Here is a 22452-nt window from a genome sequence, read left to right as displayed (position 1 = left end):
CCTGGAGGGCGGAGTGGGGTCTCTACCGTCCACACCCTCCACCAGGGTCACTTCCCCCGTCCGCCTCTCCGGGCCTGTGTCCTCCCCCAACCCCCTCACTCATGCCCCCTGAGGCCCCATTCCCACTTGTCCCCATTGGGCAGGGCTCCCGCTCCACTGCCCTGCTGGGCTGGGGGAGGGTTGGGGTGTGGGTTCCCAGCACAGCTGGGCCCTTAGGTTTCCCAGAAAGCCATCTTCCCCCCGCCACCCCCCCCAGCACACACATTGTTCCTCTGGCTGTTTTTTCCTGTCTGGGACCCTCCAAGGCCAGGCCAGGGCTGACTGGCAGTGACTGCTGCCCTGCCTGCTGCTGCCGCTGGGGAAACTGAGTCATGGGGGGATTGTTAAGGGATAGAACTTGTGGGGAGGGGGTGTCTGCTTCTCTCCCCAGCCTTGCTTGGAACTTGGAGTTGGGGGACAAGGGAAGGGTCCCCTCCTAGGGCCACAGGGCCTCCCCGCCTCCCCAGAGGCTATCCCAACCTCAGCTCCCCAGGGCCCCTCTGTTCAGCCTCTGCTGCAGTCATGGTATCCACACCCGACCCTTCCCACGGCCTTGTGTACAGAGCCCTTCGTCCCCCAGGATGCTGTCCCAGGACCTGGACCACCTAAGTCACCAGAATTTTCCTTTTTATGGCCCTGCTGACACCTGCTTCAGTACAGCTGAAGCCCTAGGCCCTGTGGGTCTTCGCACCTGTCTACACCTCTTCCCCTTCCAGGATGGTGTCTGCAGGCTATTCCGGGGGCCCAGACTCCCTTTGTCCACACCCCCGGGTGGCTCTGCAACATGCCCCGCATTGTCCTGCCCACGAAGGAGCCTGGCCATTCGAAGGCAGGGTCCCTGATGGGTTGAGGTTGAAGTCCCAGAAGCCCAGCGCCTCCCTGCCCCCACCCCTTTCCTGGAAGCCCTAAGCTGTGTCACCACTAGCAGGTGTCAGCTGCCCCGCCCCTCTTCCCTCCTTAAAAGGTCAGAGCGCCGCTGCGTGACCAGCACACCCGTGTGGGGCTCCGACGCCAAGGAACAGGACCTGGGGATCCAGGTTCTGTCTTCCCTTCTGGCGTGGTGTGGCCTGGACTCGGCCTCGGTTTCCCCACCCCCGGGGGGAGTGGGGACTGGCACTGAAGCGGGAGTCGGGAGGGGGCGGGGCCGCACTCCAGACGGGCCGCTTCGCCCAGGGGTTTCGAGGACCACTCCCGGCCCCACCCCACGATGACTTCCCACGTCCTCCTGTTGCTTCTCGCCTCCTCCATCCTGGGGGACCCGGACTCTGCGGGCAGGTGAGAAGCGGGTGGCGGCGGGGACCGGGCGGGAAGGAGACCGCGAGGAGCGTGCGCCCTCTTCAGGCCACGGTTTTCCGCGTCGGTGGAATGGTCATCTACACGCGCCTGCCCCGTGGCGGAGCTCTGGGTGCCCCGACCCCACCGAGACCCCTTTCTCGAGAGGATTCCGTTTGAACCCGGTCTTCTCCCATGCTCCTTCCCCAGACGGCCCCTGCATCAGGTCGCCCAGAACCGCAGGCGCCTCTGTTCCCTGGGCACATGCCAGACGCACCGCCTGCCAGAGATTATATACTGGCTCAGCTCTGCCTCCACCAAAGAGCTCTCAGGGAAGGCCGGCCGCGAGCCCCAGGACCCCCACAGCTACGGGCGCCGCCGTAAGCGCGACGCCAGAGTCCTGCTCCGTCTCTATGACCCTGGCCCGAAGAAAAGAGGCCAGCGCAGTGCCCGGCTGGCTGGGTGACGTCGGGCACGTCCCTGTTCCTCCTCTGGCCTCAGCTTACCTACCTGTGTATTGGGGCCACGATCCCAAGTTTCTTTTGCCCTCCATCTCCTGGGCTCACTCAGAAACTGTCTCCCCCCGGCTGTGACTGGGCTGGACTCGGTGCACACCGGACCTAGCATGTACAAAGAATACTATCGTCCAGAGCCTAATAAAACGAGTTTCACGTTTCAGCCTCTGCTTGTCTGTGCCCATCCCGGCCTCCCAGTCGGAGCTCAGCCTGTGACATATTCTCCCCCTTTATCCGTGCACCTTTTCCCACACGGAAGTCCCTCTGCCTGTCTCCCTTGAATCCAATCTGCTGTAGCTTCCCTTTCGCACCACTCAATCCGCGCAGCTGCTTTTTCCGTGGGCGGTTTTGGTGGGCGGGCCCAACTCCCCAAAGTAGCCCTCCCTCCTCGGGATGGTAGAACTTTGATTCGCTCCGGCTCGATACCCACGCGCGTGACTTTACACGTACCCAAAGGTGGGCTATGAGTACCAAGCTGAGCCTCGTTTTTCAAAGAGAGAGAGTGAGACAAAGCGGAGTGGGAAGCTCAAGAACCTGGGGTTCAGAGGAGAGGAGCTGCTTAGAACCCGGGAAGCCAATGGTAGAGAAATCAGGCCGGGTAGAAAAAGGCTGAAGGCTAGGGAGCGAACGGAGGGAGAGGATTGGACGTTGGGATTCGAGGGGGCGGGGATAGAACGCAGAGGGTTGGAAGGGGGCGGGGACAAAGCCAGGGACTTGCCTACCCGGCGAAGGCACACGCGAGGCAGAAATCAGGGTTCCTGGATGTTGGATAATCGGGAGCGGCCAGGAGCTCCGGAGGCCCGACGACCAAGTCGTGGACTCGTCGCACTGGGATTGGACATATGCAAGTGGGAGACTTGGGTCTGGCGCTCTGAATCGGGGGTGGGGGGTGGGCTGGGGCTTGGGTTCCAGGATCGGCTCGGCGGACGTCTGACTCAGCGTGGTAAGTATCGCACCGGAGGGACCCGAGCTCCCGCGGGGCCGGGAGGCCTGTGTCTTGGGTTGGGCGTGCGGGCTTCTCCATCACTCGTCCTCGAAGCTCGCATCGGCTCACAGTCTCAGCATCCCTGGCTGTGAGGCATGCGCAGTAGGGTGCTCCCTCCCCCACCTCTTCCAGCCCCCGGAGGGGGGAGGGGACGCTGGGCCATCCTGGAGCGGAAGAATTTATAGACATTCCCCCTGCTCCTCCCCCGCCACTCCCCGCCCGTCCCATCCCCCCCCCCTCCCCCGCCTTGGCATGGGAAGCGGAAACGAGGCGGACGGTGCCAACGTCCGGCAGGTGTTCATTTCAATGGGTCTCGGACTAATGTTTTTCTCCAGACCCCGCAACCCGACCCTGGGCTGGTTTCGCGTCCCCAACCCCGAATCTTGAAAGTCTTTAGTGGGGAGGGGCGCACGGCCTTGCACTTCCTTCTCAGCAGAGTCGCAAAAGGGATTCGCGCGAGTTATCCCTCCTGCCTCTCTATGCGTTCACAGAGGCCCCCAACTGACATCCCCCCAACACCCGAGTCTCTGACAAAGTCCTTCGAGACCCCTCAGGTGGTTAGGGAAGGGTGAGCCGTCGGCCTATATTCCTGGGTCTGCAGGAGGAGGGGGTTGGGAGCCCGGATTCCTGGGTCTGAGGCTGGGGGCCTGGAAAATGACCCTCTGTCCCAACTCCCAGGGCTCTAGCGTGACATGGCTGAAGCGCACCAGGCCGTGGGCTTCCGACCCTCGCTGACCTCGGACGGGGCCGAAGTGGAGCTCAGTGCCCCCGTGTTGCAGGAGATCTACCTCTCCGGACTGCGCTCTTGGAAAAGGCACCTCGCCCGTTTCTGGGTGAGGAGGGCCACGCTTGGTTTCCTTCCAAGACTCCGGTTACGTGTTTCTGGGATGCCCGAGGCCCACTTCTGGGATCCTATCCCTCCCCACCCCCACCCCCCCTTCTGGGGGTTTGGATGTGGACTTTCAGGACCCCCTTAAAGCCATTTCTGGGTTTTCTGAGGCTCACTTCCTCCCCTACTGGGAACCTCTATTCACCTCTTACAACCACTTCCTGGACCACTTCCCTCTGTCCTCAGACCCGCAAACCCAACTTCCACCCAATTTCTAGAATTCAGACCCCTTCCCCCACCCCAGGTGCTCCCCTCACCTTTCCCTTTCATCTTCAGGTGCTAAACTCGGTGCTCTTCATTTCTGAACGCTGTGACCCGGGGAAGATCTTGGTTAGCCCACACCCCAATCCTGAAGGCCCGCACCCCAATCCTCCTCCTAGCCCGAGCCCCTGGGTCTGAGGCTGCCTCCTCAAGCCTGCCGCTGAACCCCCAATTCCCCTCTCCATACGCCGGGCGCCCTCCCTGTGGTTCCCAGACGTGAACCTCCAAATGTCCGTAGGCACTTCACCACTGCCCTTGTTCTAGAATGCCCATGCCCGACGTCTAACCAGAACCCACGCCTGCCCCAGGGTCACTAGTTCTAGAAGTCCGGCACTGGGTACATATAGTGTCTCCCTCGTGGTCACGCCCTGTCTGAACGCAAGTCTGCATCGCCTGCGGGGTTGGCCGAGACTGACTCTGAATCCCGGCCCTGCCGCTTACTAGCTGTGTGGCCTTGGGCAAGTACTCCTCTCTGAGCCTCAGTTTCCCCACACGTAAAACAGGGGTGATGATAACAGCTCCCCTGACGGGACAGTCGAGGGGATTAAATGAATTGTTACATGTAAGCACTGAGCGAACTGCCTGGGCCCTGGCAAGTGCCAAGTAAGTGTTAGCTTTTGATAAGATTGTTCTTTATTCATTAACCAGGTGTCTGGCTGCCTCAGTCGGTGGAGCGTGTGACTCCTGATCTCAGGGTTGTGAGTTCGAGCCCCATGTCTACACCCAATGTGGGTAGCCCCCCCACCTACACACACACAAAGAGCTTCTTCAGCCCCGCCCCTGGAACTTCCTGGGCCTCAGGCTAATTCATCAATTAGAACATTATCTTGTGGACATTAACCTGGGGTTAAATACATAAACACATATCTACACATATACATATATTTTTACTTTATTTTTTTAATGTTTATTTATTTTTGAGAGACAGAGCACGAGCAGGGGAGGAGCAGAGAGAGAGAGAGGGAGACACAGCATCCGAAGCAGGCTCCGGGCTCTGAGCTGTCGGCGCAGAGCCCGACATGGGGCTCGAACCCACGAACTGTGAGATCATGACCTGAGCCAAAGTCAGACTCTCAACTGACTGAGCCACACATATATTTTTAAAATTAAGATATCGTTTCATTCAGAAAAAAATGCACAGGTTCTTAAAAGGTACAGTCCTTGAATTTTGACAATACCTGTGCACCCAACTTCCTAGCAAGACAGAATTGCCGCCATTCTAGAATGTTCCTTTGAGCCCTTTTCCAGTTAGCGCCCCCCCCCCCCCCGACTCAAAGCAACCGCTGTTCTGGTTTCTATACTTATAAGTGGATTTTGACTAGTGCTGCATTGTTGAAAATTTTGGCCATCACCACCCCTACTTTTGAGTCAAAACCTAAAGCCCTTCTCAGAGTCAGTCCCCTATGCCTGGTGGGCCCCACCAGACCCTGTCATTAGTATTAATTGATCATTGTAATAGTGATCGTTCTTCCCTTTCTATCACATAGCTGCCTCTCTCCCTGTGGGACATTGGATGCTCTTCTGTCCTTTCTCTTCCATTCTGGGACCTTAGGAGCCACCCTGAAGTCGTAGCTCCTGGAACTTGGTTTCAGGGTGAGGGCTGTGCCCTCAGCAACCGCAGGGCTGAAATTGCATAGACGTCCTGCTAAGCCATAACTTTGTCACTTATAAAATGGCGTCCCTGACAGTCCCTGCCTCGAGGGGTTGTTGTAAGCATGAGCTGTCTTAACAGAAGGTCTGATGCAGAGAAGTGACCGCTCCAACATCGCCATTCCTACGATCCTGGTGGTTCCACATAGGTCGTAAGTGCTGGGTGCCCTCTGGCGTGTTATTAACTTCTCTGAGTCTCTGCTTCCTCGTTTCGAAAATCACATCAGGTCATATTTAGTGTGTCTTGGGCTCTACACTCACCAAACCCTTTAAATCTATTGCTTGCGTGTGACCCTTGATTTCAGGGTCGTGAATTTGAGCCCCGTGTGGGGTGTAGAGATGACTTAAAATCTTTTTTTTTTTAATTTTTTAAGTTTGTTTATTGATTTTTGAGAGGGGCAGAGACGGCGCGAGCAGGGGAGGGACAGAGAAGGAGAGAGAGAGGGAATCCCAAGCAGGCTCCATGCTGCCAGGCGCAGAATGAGATGTGGGGCTCGAACTCACGACCTGAGCCAAAACCAAGAGTCGGAGGCTCAACGGACAGAGCCGCCCAGGTGCTCCCCAAATAAAATCTTTTACAAATAAAAATCAAAGTAAATAAATGTATGGCTCATCTGATCTTCATTATAGCCTTCTAAGGTAGACCTATTCTCTGTCCCACTTTACAGATGAGGAAACAGAGGCCCAGAGAGGTGCCTTCAACTTTCCCAAGGTCACACAGCTGCCAAGATGCAGTGCTCGAGGCAGGACTAGAATTAGCAGTCTGGCTGTGGAACCCATACCCACGCCTGCTATCCTGCTTTTCTAGAACGTGGTCCCAGGACCCATGCCATGGGGCTGTTGCGAATGACGTGCAGTGGGTCCTTTGGGCCAAGCACGTGGCACAGCGCACATGTGGGCTGTTCAGCAGCAGGAGGTCAGAGTGTTTCCTGAGATGGTTTCCAAATGAATATGAGAGGCAGCGGACCCCAGGCGCCCCCGTGTGGAACTTTGCACTACATCCTGTTGCATTAGGGTCACAAGACATCTGGACGACTTGAGGGGTTGACAGTGGGCCCTCTCTGGCTTGGGACACGTTCTTCAAACTTCTTGTCTGCTCACTTTCTTCGCCCATGCGATAGAGATAATGGTATTTACTACTGTTTTGCTGAGATACAGGGCAATGCAATGATTTATTGAGGCATCTCGTCCTTGGGAAGGGCTCTGGAGACGTTTCCTGTTATTACGAAGCCCTGTTCTACCGCGATCCCGAGCCCCGGATAAAGGAAGAGACTGCTTCTCTTAAAAAGAAATAACAAGCAACCAAAGAACCACGGTTGCCAGTAACCTTTTCTTGCCATACCAAGGGAAGATCGTCACATAAATAAATCCCCAACAGGAAGTAGGGTAGCCATAGAAAGAAAGGAGCATTGGTAATGATGTTTACTGAGCGCTTACTGTGTGCCTGGCTCTGAGCTATGCAATTCACTACCCTCCCCCCTCCCCCCTGCCCCGCCAGCCCTCTTTGCTTTATTTTACTCCACAGTCCCTAATGCCACCTGCCACACTACCCTAAATCCTTTACTGACGTAGCTATTGCTCTGTCCCCCAGGAGAGCAGGAATCTTGCTGTCTTATCACTGCTGTAGGACCACAATAACTGTTTGTGGGAGGACATTTTCTCATCCCGTCCTCATGACAGTCCCACGAGCCGGGTACTGGGATTGTTCCCATTCCACAGATGAGGAAACAGACACAGAGAGGCGAAGCCACTTGCTCGCGGTCACTCAGCTTGTTAGTGACAGAGCAGAGAGGTTTGAGCCCAGGGCCCCAGAGCCCAAGTTCTAAACCGTGATCTCTGAGGCTCTCCCATTTGTTAAACGTGGGAAAAGAGAACGCGGTTTCTGGAGCCCTGATGGCAACGAATAGCAGCTCTTATCATGCTCTCTGTGTGACTTTGAACCCAAGTGGTTTCTTTTGCAAAATTAGATCACCTGAGTACCTGCCGCACAGAGATGTTGGGGGGGTTTTAAGAGTTCCGCCTTGGAAAAGGGGCCGGGCAGGTAGTGAGCGCTGGTTAAGCGTTAGGTATTTCCATGCATTTCCCCCGAACTTTTGCATTCCTCATTCATTCCATAGCCACAAAGTTCTAGAAGGCCTGCTGAGCTCCAGCCCCTGCAGTATATGGAGGGCCATTTTGCCTGGGAGTGACCTCCTCCAGGGAGCCCTCCCTGACTCCTCCAAGCTGAGCATCCTGCTCAGGGCTCTTGTGCCTGCCTTGTTTTTATCGCATTAGCACTCGCTTCGTTCCTGACTGACTTCCCTGAGGGCATGACCCAGATCTCTCTGGTCCCCACTGGGGCTTGAGCACCCAGCTCGGGATTCAGCGCACACTGGGTGCTCTGTCAATGTCTAAGGATGGTGCTTAGAGGAGGATTAATTGATTGAATGGGTGCCTTTCCTCCCTGCAGAATGACTTTCTTACTGGTGTGTTCCCTGCCAGCCCCCTCAGCTGGCTCTTCCTCTTCAGTGCCATTCAGCTCGCCTGGTTCCTCCAGCTGGATCCTTCCCTAGGACTGATGGAGAAGATCGAAGAGTTGCTGCCAGACTGGTGAGCTCCCCCGCTTGGGCCCAGTAACCTCCCTAATTCCTCCCCCTCCACCCGGTAAGCTTCTCTATCAGTGTGATGTGCCTGCTAAAGAGAAGTAATCTCTGAGACTTACTTTGGGTCAGATTAATAAAGGTACAGCATGAGTAAAAAGGAGGTGATTTCCCCCCTTCTCTCTGCCTATTTTCCATCCGGTCTGTTTCTTGCTAAGGGGGATACTGACAGACTAGAAAATATCCAGACATGGTTATATAAGCACCGAGAAAAGTAGGAGCCCTACTGGCCTTCAGTTGTGTAGCCTTAGGCAAGAGACTGAACCATTCTCGGTGTTAGAGTCTTCCTCTATAAAATACAGGTAATAGGGACATCTGGGTGGCTCAGTCAGTTAAACGTCTAACTTGGGCTCAGGTCATTATCTTGTGGTTCCTGAGTTCGAGCCCCGTGTTGGGCTCTGTGCTGACAGCTTAGAGCCTGGAACCTGCTTCAGATCTGTGTCTCCCTCTCTCTTTGCCCCTCTGCGGCTCACACTCTGTTTCTCTCTCTCTCAAAAATAAATAAACATTAAAAAAAATTAAATATAGGTAATAAGGGCACCTGGGTGGCTCAGTCAGTGGAGCACGCGATTCTTGATCTCGTGTTGTGAGTTTGAGCCCCACGCTGGGTGTCGCGATTACTTAAAAACAAAATCTTAAAAAAAAAAAAAAAAAGCATGCACGTGGAATATTCCATACAGTGCCAGAAGGTTACTAAATGGGAATGGTTGTGTTATTATAATTGCCATTTGGGGGGACGGTTTGGGAGCCGGGTGTGGGGGAAGTGACAGGTTCTAATTCTTGGCTTCGTCCTCCTGGGGAAGAAGGTTCAGATTTTATACAGACAGTCCCACAGGGCAGACCCAGGATCAGAGGTAGAAATTTCCAGGAAGGCTAGACTTACCCCGTCTACAGAGGGGAAGCAACTCGCTCCTAGTCCTCCAGGTGGGATTTGCTCATATGTCTATCTGATTGCCACTTTGCAAACATGTTGATTTACTGTGGTTTTAGATCAGCAGTTTCTTTCTTACATTTTTTTAAATTTCTTTAACGTTTTATTTTTATTTATTTTGAGAGCGAGCGAGCAAGCGAGCATGAGCAGGGGAGGGGCAGGGAAAGGGAGAGAGAGAATCCCAAGCAGATTCCACACTGTCAGCGCAGAGCCTGATGAGGGGCTTGAACCCACAAACCATAAGATTATGACCTGAGCTGAAATCAGGAGTCAGACGCTTAACTGACAGAGCCACCCAGGTACCCCTAGGAAACTCGATTTCTACGACTGACTCCAATTCTAGAAGATAGGCCCCCAGTCAAAAGATCAGGGTCAGAGACTATCAGGAAGAGCAGGGGCTGGTGGGGCTGGAGGGAAGGGGCGTTCTGAGGCCAGGAGACCCAGGCCCGGTGTCTCTTTCACTCCCCCAGGGGTGGACAGCACCACAGGCTTCGGGGAGTCCTGGCAGCCGCGCTGTTTGCTTCGTGCCTGTGGGGAGCCCTGATTTTCACGCTTCACGTGGCCCTGAGGCTGCTTCTGTCCTACCATGGCTGGCTCCTTGAACCCCACGGAGCCATGTCCTCGCCCACCAAGACCTGGCTGGTATGTGAAGGGCAGAGCCCTGCTCAGGCCCTCCGGGGACCCACTTCTCTATGTCCCTCTCTCTGGGACCCTGTCCATCTCTCTCTGGTCTCTACGCCTCCCCCTGGGTCTGTCCCCCCATTCTCTGGTTGCCAACCCCATTCTCTCTGTAGGTTGCCATGTACAACCCCCGATCCCGGTCCCGGATCCCAGGGAGGGGTGCAGTGACCCACTAATTCCCCGCTTCCCTCCAGGCCCTGGTCCGCATCTTCTCCGGTCGCAACCCGATGCTGTTCAGTTACCAGCGCTCCCTGCCACGCCAGCCCGTGCCCTCCGTGCAGGATACCGTGCGCAAGGTGGGCCCGCCCGCTACCTCCACGTGGGGCGGGAGGCGGCCGGGGGCGGGCGGGCGCGCGAGCTACCATCTGCTCCTCGCCCCTCAGTACCTGGAATCTGTCCGGCCCATCCTCTCCAACGAGGACTTCGACTTGACGTCTGTCCTAGCGCAGGAATTCTTGAGGCTGCAGGCGTCGCTGCTGCAGTGGTACCTGCGGCTCAAGTCCTGGTGGGCGTCCAATTACGTGAGTCCCCCACCCTGAACGCGGAGGTTCTGAGCCCGCCTTCCTAAGGCGGGGTTCTACGCCCCGCCCCCGACACGCCCACAACCTGCAGGCCCGCCCCCTGCTCCGCGTTCTGAGTCCCGCCCACACGCTCCAGTAGTTTTAAACCCCGCCCTAGATGCTCCAATATTCTGAGCTGCTCGTACTCTCCAATATCCATCGTGTGCTAACATTTTGAGCCTCTCCCGGGACCTGCATGCTCCGACGTGAGCCCGACATCCTTAATCTAAGCCCCGCCTCCAGGGCCTGCCCACATCCACAGCTCAGCCCCCAACCCTCCCGGATTGGAACCAGAATTCCCGGACTCGGACGGTTCAGCTCCTTGCCCGGCAGGCCAGTGGTCTAAACCCCCCGCCCCCAGAGTTGTTCTGGTTTTATCCCCTCCTTTTGGGTAAGGGCATCCCCCCCAAATGGGCTTCTATTCCGAGTTCAGGAGCTAGGCCTTTGGTAGTACTCTGATTTGAGCTCCTTGGGAAACTGAGGCACAGAGCAAGACAGCAACTCACTCAAATCGGGGCTTACAGGCCTCCTATTCTGTAGGAGGAAGTCATAAATAGGGGGCAGGCAGTGTGGGATCAGGTGGAGGTAGCAGCGAAGAAAGGTGGGGCGGTGTGAGCATCTGCGGTGGCGGGGGGGAGGGGGGGGGGTCTGGGGACGCCGCCACTGGACGAGAGGATCAGGGTTCCAGGAGGAGTAGTTACTAGGCCTGAGCCCTGAGGGTTGGACAGAATTTGAACCGGTGCGGTTGGTAGGAGGGAATGGGCCCAGCGGAGGTGAGTAGTACGGCAGTTGTAGGACGTGGGCTGGGAACCAGGAGGGCATCGCTCGCTGGGACACAGGGATTGAAGGGTGGTCGTCAAGAGAGGGAATGGTTGAGTGGCGGGGAGTGGCCTGAACTCCAGCTGAGGATCCTGGACTTTTTATTGGGGGTGCTAGGGAGCCATGGGAGTATGCTGAACAGGGGGAGGTCAGGATCAGCTCTGGTGTGGGGGAAAGACTGGAGGGGAGACACTGGAGGCTGGGAGGCTGGAGAGGATGCGGGGGAGGGGGGGCGGGTAGAGGACAAGGTCAGACAGGGGAATTGGGCCAGAGGGTATGAGGCAAGAGTCAGGGGGCGGGGGTGGGGGGGTGGGGCTGGGACTGTCAGGCTGGGGGTGAGGAGATGCCAAGGGTGGCGCCTACGGGCCTCACGTGGTGGGGGGACGGCGGGGGTGTCCCTGAGATGGGGAGAAGGGGAGCAGCTCTGGGGCAAAGGCACTGAGCTCCGTGGGGGCAGGTGTGACAGGCCTGGGGGTGCCGGGGACCTGCCCTGGGGCAGCTGGAGACCTGGGTGGAGGCTCAGGAAAGAGGCCTGGGTGACAGCATTGGACTTGGAAGGGAGGAGTTGCTGAGACCGAGCCACGAGGGGCAGCAGCACGGACAAGCGCTATGGAGGGGACCGAGTCGTGTCTGGAGAGGGAGAAGGGAAGCCAGGCCTTAGTTTTTACATTTTTTTCCTTCAAGCTCTTGGACCGGAGTCTGTTCCAATGCGCATGCGCGTGTGCGTATGCACGCGCGTGTGTACGTACACGGGCCCGGACACACGCACGATGTATGTATTTCATTGGACTTCTAAGGCACCACCAATTATAACATACCCTGTTATCTTATGTATAACAAAAAAAAATGTGAAGGCCAACTAAAGTCTGACACCGTGCTTTCCTCTCACTTAGACTTTTTATCTATATTTTTTATTTATGCTATGTAAATTTTATTTCTATATTACATGTAATTTTTTTAAATTTGTTTTAACGTTTATTTGAGAGAGAGAGAAAGAGACAGAGAGAGACAGAGCACGAGCGGGGAAGGGGCAGAGAGAGAGGGAGACACAGAGTCGGAAGCAGGCTCCAGGCTCCGAGCTGTCAGCACAGAGCCCAACGTGGGGCTCGAACCCACGAGCTGTGAAATCATGACCCGAGCTGAAGTCGGACGCTGAACCGACTGAGCCACCCAGGAGCCCCTACATGTAATTTTCAATTGCATAAAACATAATATGTTTATATATTTTATAATTTGTAGAAAATATAGATTTAATATAGTATATAAAACATATGTAACCTAAATATGTATAATATTTGTGATAAAATGGACATAACATAAAATTTATCATTTTAGCCATTTTTAAAATACATTTTTAAACTTTATTTTACTTATTTTGAGAGAGAGAGAGAGCACAAGAGTTGCAGAGAGGGAAGGAGAGAGAGAGGATCCCAAGCAGGGAATCCCCATGTGGGGCTCGAACTCACGAACAATGAGATCGTGACCTTAGCCAAAACCAAGAGTCTGTCGCTGAACTGACTGAACCACCCAGGCGCCTCCGTTTTAGCCATTTTTAAGTATGCAATTCAGTGGTATTAAGTGCATTTGCCGTGTCTGGAACCATCAGAACAATCTATCGCCAGAACTTTTTCATCATCCCAAACAGAAACTCGGTACCTATTAAGCAATACATCCCCATTCCTGCTTCCCCGAAGTGCCAGGTAACCTCTATTCTACTTATTATCTCTAGGGATTTACCTATTTTAGATTTTTCATGCACATAAAATCATACACGATCTGTCCTTCTGTGTCTGACTCATATCGCCTGGCATAATGTTTTTAGGGTCTGTCCGTGTCGCAGTGCACATGAGAACTTCATTCCTTTTTATGTTAGCATTCCATCGTAAGAGCGCCTGGCAGGCTCAGTTGGAAGAGTGTGTGGCTCTTGACCTCAGGATTGCCAGTTCAAGTCCCACCCTGGGTGTAGAGATTACTTAAAAGTAAAATCTTAAAAAAAAAAAAAAATCCATTGTAGGGATAGGCTCCGTTTTGGTTGCCCATTCATCTTTCGTTGGACACTTGGGTCTTGGTGCTATGTAGTTTTTTTTAAGTTTTGCTTATTTATTTTGAGAGAGAGTGTGTGAGCAGAGGAAGGGCAGAGAGAGGGAAAAAGAGAATCGCAAGCAGGCTCTCCACTGTCAGCATGAAACCGTGAGATCGTGACCTGAGCCAAAATCAGGAATCAGATGCTCAACCGACTGGGCCACCCCTACTTTTTTTTTTAAAGGAGGCTCCAGGCCCAACTTGAACTTGAACTCAGGACCCTGAGATCAAGACCTGAAATCAGAGTCTGTTGCTCCACTGACTGAGCCACCTACGTGCCCCTTGCCTTGTTCTTTTTTTTTTTTTTTTTTTTTTTTTTTTTTAATGTTTATTTACTTGTGAGAGACTGAGTGCAAGCGGGGGAGGGGCAGAGAGAGCCGCAGACACAGAATCTGAAGCAGGTTCAAGGCACCGAGCTGCCGGCGGGGCTGGAACTCATGAACTGCGCCAGATCATGACCTGAGCCGAAGTCTCAGAGGCTGAACCCACTGAGCACCCCCCTGGTGCCCGGCCGTGTGCTTTTTTGAATAGCTTGGTAGCATATTCCGGGACAGGAGTATAGCGCGATTTAGCTAACTGATCCCCAATTGATGGACTTCGGGGTTACTGCTGGTTACTGATCACGATGGCCTCCTTCTTTGAGTTCCACCCTCAGGGACGTGGCCGCCAAGTCTTGGGGGTCCTGCCGCTCCCACTGCCCCGCTCCCCAGCTTGGCCGCAGCCACCCCAGCTGTGCGTCTCTCGGCCCCACTCCTAGGTCAGTGACTGGTGGGAAGAATTTGTGTATCTGCGCTCCCGGCACTCGCTGATGGTGAACAGCAACTATTACATGATGGTGAGGAGGGAACGTCGGGGCTGGGAGCCGGGTGGGGCCGCCGGTCAAGGATCTAGGGTTGGGATGTCTCTGTAGGAGGTGGAGCTTCGGGGCCGTGACCCGAATCAGAGTCTGTGGTTCCCCATCCCGCCCTCTGTTGGGGTCAGGATCTGGGTTTGGGGGTCAGTGTCCCCGTGAGGGGCACGCCTGACCCCGGGCGCTTTGCGGTCCCCTCGGCTGGCCCCCAGGACTTCCTGTACGTCACTCCCACGCCGGTGCAGGCCGCTCGCGCTGGGAACGCGGTCCACGCCCTCCTCCTCTACCGCCACCGCCTGAACCGCCAGGAGATCCTGCCTGTAAGAGGGCCGCCCTGTGGGCCGGACACGGAGACTGCGGTCCTGTGGCCGTGGGGCCACGCGGGTCCTGGGAGGCAGTTCGGGAGCCCGTGGTCTCTTGCAGACTTTGCTGATGGGAATGCGGCCCTTATGCTCTGCCCAGTATGAGAAGATCTTCAACACCACGCGCATTCCCGGCATCCAGAAAGGTGAGATTCCTCTTGGCCCCGCACCGGCAGAGGCGTCAACAGTGTAGTAGCTGAGAGCATGGTCTCCTGGGTTCGAATCCCAGCTCCATCGCTCCCTAGCTGTGTGACCTGGGCAACCTCTCTGCGCCTGGGTATCCTCGTCTCTGAAACCGGATTATAAGGGTGCACAGGGTAGTGAGGGTGAAATGAGTACTTAGGACAGTGCGAGCCACCCAGGAAGTGCCTGATAAATGACCCTTGTTCTTATTCTTGCCACTGACCTTCGTGCCCTCTGCCCTTCCACCCGCGCCGCCCCTAGACCACATCCGCCACCTCCGCGACAGCCGACACGTGGCCGTCTTCCACCGTGGCCGATTCTACCGCGTGGGGACCCACTCCCAGAGCGGCCTGCTGTCCCCGCGGGCCCTGGAGCAGCAGTTCCAGCGAATCCTGGACGACCCCTCCCCCGCCTGCCCCCAGGAGGAGCATCTGGCGGCCCTGACCGCTGCTCCCAGGTGAGGGCGGGAGATCGGGGGCCCCGGGGGCCCAGCCAGCCTCCCAGGGTTGTAGAAGGGCAAGGTTGGGGGCTGGGTGGGGGCTGGGGGGTACGGGGCCAGCCTGGGCTCAGGTACAGTCACCCCACCCTCCACTCCCCCTCCCCCACCCCCACCCCGGCCACAGGGACGTGTGGGCCCAGGTACGGAGTTCCCTGAAGACCCAGGCTGAGGATACCCTGGAGGCCGTGGAAGGAGCTGCTTTCTTCGTATCCCTGGACTCCGAACCTGCAGGGCTCACCAGGGAGGACCCCGCAGCTACACTGGATGCCTATGCCCATGCCCTACTGGCTGGCAGGGGCCATGACCGGTGAGTCAGCCCCTGGACTGGAACCTCACCCCAACCTGTGACCCCAGAACCCGGTCTCCAGACCTGGGACTCTGGACACTAGACAAGCAGACCCTAGAGCCCAGACCTGGGACTTCCGTACCTAGAGATCCTCAGACAACTTCCTAGATGTGCACGAGGCACCCTCGTGATTTCTGAGGTCCCCGGGAGAATCCCCATAACCCCTCAGCTCCTCGTGAGCCTTGAACCTTGCTTGGCATGTTCCCTCGAGATGTCCTAATTTTCCAAGCCTTAGACATGCCTCAGAAACCATCTAGACTGCCTGGTGGAGACCTCCACCCTCTTAGAGATCCCTATACCAGCCCTGGTTCCAGAAAAATCCCCCCAGGCTGACACTCCTGCATTTTCCACCAAGAGCACCCAAGTTCCTTCTTGGCCCTGGCTCTCTGGTGACCACTTTGAATTCTCGCCTGCAGCTGGTTTGACAAATCCTTCACTTTAATCGTCTTCTCCAATGGGAAGCTGGGTCTCAGCGTGGAGCACTCGTGGGCCGACTGCCCCATCTCAGGACACATGTGGGAGGTGAGGCAGCCAGTCCCCTCCTGCCCTGGGGACCATCGGCCCCATTTCCAAAGACCTTCCTCTCCAGGGCCCTATGCTTAGGGGGAAGACAGAGGCTCAGACAAGCAGATACCAGATGGGTGGGTGGGGGGGGGGGCACCCAGCAAAGAAAAGAGGGTCTGGGATTATGACCTTTTGATGAGTTGGCAGCCGGGGCTCAGAGAAGGGAAGTGATTTGCCCAGAGTCACAGAGCCAGGAATTGCAGAGCAAGAACATGGATCCAGAATGTTCTGAGACCAGAAAATGAGGCCTTTCAACCACAATACACTGAATCAGTGTGATGGCTTGCTGTGTGACCTTGGGAAAGTTACTCCCCTCCTCTGAGCCTCATTTCTCCCCTTCATCAGATGGAAGGGTTGGAGTTTCTTTTTTCTGTAAGCTCCCATCCAATCCTGAGAACCTTAGCATCTCGATCTTCTCTCTTTTTTTTTTTTTAAATTTTTTTTTAAAGTTCATTTATTTATTTTGAGAGAGAGAGCAGGGAGGAGCAGAGAGAGAGGGAGAGAGAGAGACTCCCAAGCAGGCTCCACCCTGTCAATGCAGAACCCAATGCGGGGCTTGAACTCATGAAATGTGGTATCATGATCTGGGCTGAAACCACGAAACCGAAACTGACTGAGCCACCCAGGCGCCCCTCTATTTTCTCTTTTTTCTTAGTCCCTAAATCATAGCAGGTGCCGTCTACACCCTCTCAGGTTCCCACTCTTCCATAGCATTGCATGAGGTACTGGGTGAGGCCCAGGGTGGGATCCAGCATGTTTGAGGGGAAGGGAGGCCCCTTTCAGATCTTAGGAACAGCCCTGGGTAAGCATGGACTCTTCTGTACCTGTTTCGCATTTGTAAGATGGGAGTTTGCCCCCTTTGATGATATTGGCCGATGAAACTGTCAATTCAGTTTAACTTTCAGACCCTTCATATCAACCTGTGGTCTCTGCGCATCAACTTTGAGTGAAGAGATGTCACATAGAGTATGATAAAGATACGTGGAAACTCCAAGGCATAAAGTGTTTCTTGATGTTTGTTTCTAATGCGGAAATGGGGATCTTTATCCCGTCTCCCTAAGTTATCATGAGAATAAGGGAAAGGCTGGTGGGTAGCAGGTGCTCGACCAGGGCTGATTTAAAATATTTAACAACAAAAACAAAACTAAATAAAAAATAAAATAAAATAAAATTTAAGAACCATCAGGGCGTGGGCACCACTCAGTCAGAATGGACACCAACCCCCTTGGCGGCCCATGCTGTGCTGGGCTTTATCTCTCTGGTCTCAGGATCCTGGTGGGGGTGAGGGTAGGGGGTGTCTTGGGAAGTCGGGGGCCACCGTTGGTGGCTTTTTGTCTACTAGTCAGAAGTAAAAGGCCAGTAGGCACCAGCTGAGTATTAGTATCGGACTTACTCTCAATGAACTTGAACCTGAGAACCCACCTGTGAACATCAGAGGTTTCTGTTTCTCAACGACTGCCCCCCCCCGCCCTCCAACCCCCAGAAGGGACTTACGAAAGCAAGTCCCTGGTTAGAGAGCCCTCAATCCAGAGGGAGGAAGGGACTCTGACAGCCTCTGTTTGTACACAGTTCACTCTGGCCACAGAATGTTTTCAGCTGGGCTACTCAGCCGACGGCCACTGCAAAGGGCATCCTGATCCCTCACTGCCCCAGCCCCAGCGGCTGCACTGGGACCTTCCAGAAAAGGTGAGACTGGGCTCCCGGGCCTCTCCTCCAAGTCTGCAACCCCCTGGCTTTGACTCTAAACTCATCCCCATCCCCAAACTCAATCCCACCCCGGCCCCATCTCCAATCCCAGCCCAATCCAGTCCTCCCCACCTGAAACCCCAACCCCCTCCCCGACCCAATTCGGTCTTCAGCCCAACCTCAGTCCCCCCCGCCATCATTAATCCAGCCCTTCAGCTCCACGTTTGCCTCTGTCCCCATTTCCACATTCCACCCCTACCCTGACTCGAGTTCCACCTTCGCTTCTCTCCCCACTCCCAGTTCTAACCCTACCCCATCCGTAACCCCAGCCATCCCTCCCTCCTTCCTCCTCTGGCAGATCCATCTGTCCATCTCTCTAGCCCTGAGGGGAGCCAAGACCTTGTCTGGAAATGTTGACTGCCACGTCTTCCCCTTCTCCCACTTCGGCAAGAGTTTCATCAAACGCTGCCACCTCTCTTCAGACAGCTTCATCCAGATGGCCTTGCAGCTGGCCCACTTCCGGGTCAGTTGGGTTCCTCGACCCCAACCCCTTCTCGGGACCTTGGTTCCCCTGGGCCCCCCAAGACCTCCCTTGTCAGCCCCTTTGGTGACGCTTTTTTGGTCATTGCCGCTGTGGGGCCGCCATCTTGATTTGTCTTCCCCAGTCACACATTCTCCCGGCAGGAGGAGGCGGGAGGGCCACACAGAGGTGGGTCAAGTCTGTGACTTCCAGAGCCCGGCTGACAGGCTTCTCCCTTCCTTGCCGCCCCCCCCCCCCCCCCCCCCAGGACAGGGGTCAATTCTGCCTGACTTATGAGTCAACCATGACTCGCTTGTTCCTGGAAGGCCGGACGGAGACGGTGCGATCTTGCACCAGAGAGGCCTGCAACTTTGTGAGAGCCATGGAGGACAAAGAGAAGACAGTGGGTGTGGGCCTCGTTTTGAGGCTTTGGTCATTTCCACATACTCGTTCATACACTTGCAAATATTTATGGAGCACCTTCTGAGGACCGGGACCCATGATGGGCATTATGGACAAAGGAGGACCCAGACCTGGTCTCCTACCTCAAGCTGCTCACTGGTGGGGAGAGACAGAGATATTTCAGTGCAGTGTGATACTTGCTTTAGTTGGGGGGGTCGCACAGGGCACTGGGGGATCACCTAACAGGGATCTCTGGTTCCACAATGTGTCTCTCTTTGATTATTTAACCTCTATGTCACCTTAGGACTTGCATTTGTACCCCTCCACATATTCCTAACATTGCCTGTCTGCTCAGAAACCCCCCACGCACCTCTGTTCCCTTTCCCGCTACCTATTATGGTTCAATGGAAGGACCTGGGGCCCTGGATCAGACAGACCTGGGAACCCACCTGCCTCTGCTTTGCCTTGTGACCCCGGGCAGGTGACTCCCCCTCTCTGAGCCTGTTTCCCCTCCGCAAAGTAGAATTGGTATCTCTGCCTTGCAGGGAGTTTGCAAGCTGGGTTGAGGCCAGGGGTGTGGCAGGCCCCAGCAGTAAGCCCACTTCCTGTCTTTCCATGACCTGTGACCTCCCGGGGGGACCCCAGGAACCACAGCGCCGTGCCATGTTCCGCCTGGCCGTGGAAAAGCACCAGGCTCTGCTGAAGGCCGCGATGAGCGGACAGGGGGTCGACCGCCACCTCTTCGCTCTCTACATCGTGTCCCAGTTCCTGCACCTGCAGTCGCCTTTTCTGGACCAGGTTAGGGTGCAGGGAAAGAGGGAAGCGGGGAACCACGGGAGAAGAGAGGGACTTCAGGACGAGGAGGGTGAGGTGGGCAAAAGGAGGAGTTAGAGGAAAGAGTTGGGGCGGGGGCGGTGCTGCGGCAAGAGAGGAAGGGAGAGGGCAGGGAGGGAAGAGGGGGAGCGAGAAGGGGAGAGGAGGCGGGGTCAGGGAGGCGATGGGGCGTGGTCAGGTGGGGGCGTGGTCAGGAAGACGGAGGGAAAGGCGGTTCCAGCAGAGTTGGACCCGCGCGGTCAGAAAGGGGAGGCTGGGGTCAGGGAGGAGAAGGCCAGAGCCAACAATGCGGCGATCTGGGGGAACTAGGCCGTCGGGGGGCGAGGGGGAGGCCGGAATGGGCCCGGGCTGCGTGGAATGGAGCTGAGCCAACGGGGCGCGGACCGGCTGGTCTTTTGGTCTTCACTGCATCCTCGACCGTCTTCTCTCTGTCCGTCAGGTTCACTCTGAGCAGTGGCAGCTGGCCACCAGCCAGATCCCCGTTCAGCAAACCCACCTGTTCGACGTCCACAATTACCCCGACTATGTTTCCTCTGGTGGGGGATTCGGGCCTGTGAGTGCCCCGGGGCCTGACCCCACCTCCCTGGACGTGGGCCCCGAGGGAGGAGGGAGTTCGGCCGCGCTCCTGCCTAGTTGGGGAGGAGGGGCCTGGAGGCTAGTTTGTCCCCCCTGCCTCTGCCCCTCTCCAGGCGGATGACCACGGTTATGGGGTTTCGTACATCTTCATGGGGGATGACACCATCACCTTCCACATCTCCAGCAAAAAATCTAGCACAAAAACGGTGAGACAGGGGTGCCTGGGTGGCTCCGTTGGCTAAGCCTCCGACTTCAGCTCAGGCGTGATCTCACTGTTTGTGAGTTCGAGCCCTGCCTCGGCTGTATGCTGACAGCTCAGAGCCTGGAGCCTGCTTCAGATTCTGTGTGTGTGTCTCTGTCTCTGCCCCTCTCTTGCTCATGCTCTGTCTTCTCTCTGTGTCGCTCTGTCTCTGTCTCTGTCTCTCTCTCCCAAGAATAAACATTAAAAAAAATTTTTTAATGGGGAGATAGGCTGGAACCCACCCCCCCCCCCCGTCCCCCCGCACCCTCCTCTCTCAGGACCCAGGGGTCTGGACTCCTAGCTCCCTTTTCTCCTACAACCTAGGAGTCCAGACCAGCTCCCTCTTCTACAAGCTAGGAGTCCAGACTCCTAGCTCAATGCTGCCCCCAGACCCAGGAATCCCAGTCCCCTGCCGCCTCCTCCCTCAGACCAGCCCTCTTGTCTTCCAGCGCCGAGGAACCCCCTGTCCCGGTTCCTCCTGGACATGACGTGTTTCTCCTTCCAGGACTCCCACCGGCTGGGGCAGCACATCGAGGATGCATTGTTGGATGTGGCCTGCCTGTTCCAGGAGGGGCCGCGCCCTAAGCTCAGGTGCAGAGGGTTACAGGAGGAGGACTCGGGGCACAGGCATGGCTCTCTCCCCTGCCACACTGGGGGCTCCAGGGCCCCCACGAAATCCACCAACCTTTGACCCCTTCCAGCAGGGAGCTGGCCTCCCCAAGAACTAGGGAGAGGGTCTCTACGACTGGGTTGGTGCAGGACAAGAGGCAGCCTGTTTGGGTTTGGAAATCCCGCATCTGGTCCAATAAAGACGTGTAAGCTGGGTGTGTGGTGTTCGCTATGCCGTTGGGCTCACAGGGGGTGGGAGGGGTGAGGATCAGGGAGGAGAAGAAAAGTTCCCCTCCGTCCCCAGGCCCAACCGTGAATTCTCCATTACGATCAACTTCAGGCACACCCCCCAACCCTGCCCACTCCTACTGAATTCCCGGCTCCAGTCACACCAGACCCAACCATCCGAGGCCAGTCTCAGTCACATAAGCCCACAAATTCTCATTAACCCAGTTCCTGCTGCCCCAACACCACTGCCTACCCCAAACCTCAAGACCGACACCATTCCAGCCACCCTTGTCGAGACCTCCGATGAACCCCCCAAAATTCTTATTCCTCAGCCCAACCCCGGCCATTCCAACCTCCTCCTCAGTGACGGATGCCACTCCCACAACTGGGAAAGGCTCTGCCTAATGTTCCACCTGACCGTTGTCGCGATCCCAAAACCAATGACTCCGCAACGCCACACCCCACTACCCCCGACAACACAACCACAACCGGAAGCATACAAACGGCGCAAAAACATCCAACTCCAACCTCCGTCACCCGACCAAAACTGCCATCCAATCTCCGCCATACCCCAAACTTAAAATTGACCCAGAGTTATGCTTTAAACACCGCACTCCTCGATCACACCGCTACTCGACCCCCAGTACCGCTACGATGCCCGCCGGCTCAACTCAAGCCATGTCACCACCAACCCCGTCTGACCACACCAAGACCCCAGTGATCCAGCCCACCGGTGCCATGATTCCTGTACTCCATGACGCCAAGCCCTGTGGTCTCCACCACATCAAGCGTAACAACACACAAGCCCAACAACAAATTAAAACCGTGCACAGCTTAACCGCCACCAACCCAAACCTTCAGACCCAACCCACTAACTCTGGTACTTTCAAAAATGTCGACAAGTGGGGCACCTGCCCGGCTCAGTCAGTAGAGCGTGCGGCTCTTGATCTTGGGATCGTGAATTCAAGCTCCATATTGGAGGTCAAGTTTACTTAATTAAAAAAAAAATTTTTTCCACAAAGACTTCGACATACTTCCCTCCACAAGGTGGACCTTAATCCTTCTCCCCTTGAGCATGGACTGGACTTAGTGACTCACTTTCCTAAAAGAATGTGGTAGAAGTGACTGACGTGAAAAATATCCTGGCTTCCTTCTTGCGCCCTCTCGGGATCACTTGCTCTGCGGGAAGCCGTCTGCCGTGTCATGGGGACACCCAAGCAGCCTATGGA

The 22452-nt window shown here is 55.8% G+C and overlaps 2 protein-coding genes across 7 annotated transcripts; both read left to right on the top strand.

The window, feature by feature from the left end:
- The first annotated feature begins 451 nt into the window (after positions 1–451).
- ADM5 (adrenomedullin 5 (putative)) lies at positions 452–1989 on the top strand. The gene is made up of 2 exons (XM_042919640.1): positions 452–1314; positions 1522–1989. The coding sequence occupies exons 1-2, from the start codon at positions 1247–1249 to the stop codon at positions 1775–1777; spliced, it is 324 nt and encodes a 107-aa protein (XP_042775574.1). The 5' UTR covers positions 452–1246; the 3' UTR covers positions 1778–1989.
- Positions 1990–2203: 214 nt separating this feature from the next.
- CPT1C (carnitine palmitoyltransferase 1C) lies at positions 2204–22115 on the top strand. 6 transcript variants are annotated; one of them, XM_042919636.1, is made up of 19 exons: positions 2204–2282; positions 3490–3644; positions 8061–8200; positions 9652–9823; positions 10057–10158; positions 10246–10383; positions 14081–14158; positions 14386–14493; positions 14597–14681; positions 14980–15175; positions 15342–15524; positions 15980–16085; positions 17697–17813; positions 18172–18336; positions 18602–18736; positions 19381–19533; positions 20009–20122; positions 20259–20351; positions 20892–22115. In XM_042919636.1, the coding sequence occupies exons 2-19, from the start codon at positions 3504–3506 to the stop codon at positions 21075–21077; spliced, it is 2412 nt and encodes an 803-aa protein (XP_042775570.1). In that variant the 5' UTR covers positions 2204–2282; positions 3490–3503; the 3' UTR covers positions 21078–22115. The 6 variants fall into 6 exon arrangements, with proteins under 6 accessions (XP_042775570.1, XP_042775568.1, XP_042775572.1 ...); XM_042919634.1 differs by lacking the exon at positions 2204–2282 and adding an exon at positions 2555–2769; XM_042919637.1 differs by lacking the exon at positions 2204–2282 and adding an exon at positions 3077–3365.
- The last annotated feature ends 337 nt before the right edge of the window (positions 22116–22452 follow it).

This window comes from Panthera leo, chromosome E2 (genome assembly GCF_018350215.1).
Source record: "Panthera leo isolate Ple1 chromosome E2, P.leo_Ple1_pat1.1, whole genome shotgun sequence".
Taxonomy (NCBI): domain Eukaryota; kingdom Metazoa; phylum Chordata; class Mammalia; order Carnivora; family Felidae; genus Panthera; species Panthera leo.
This window is presented reverse-complemented; position numbering and strand designations above follow the sequence as displayed.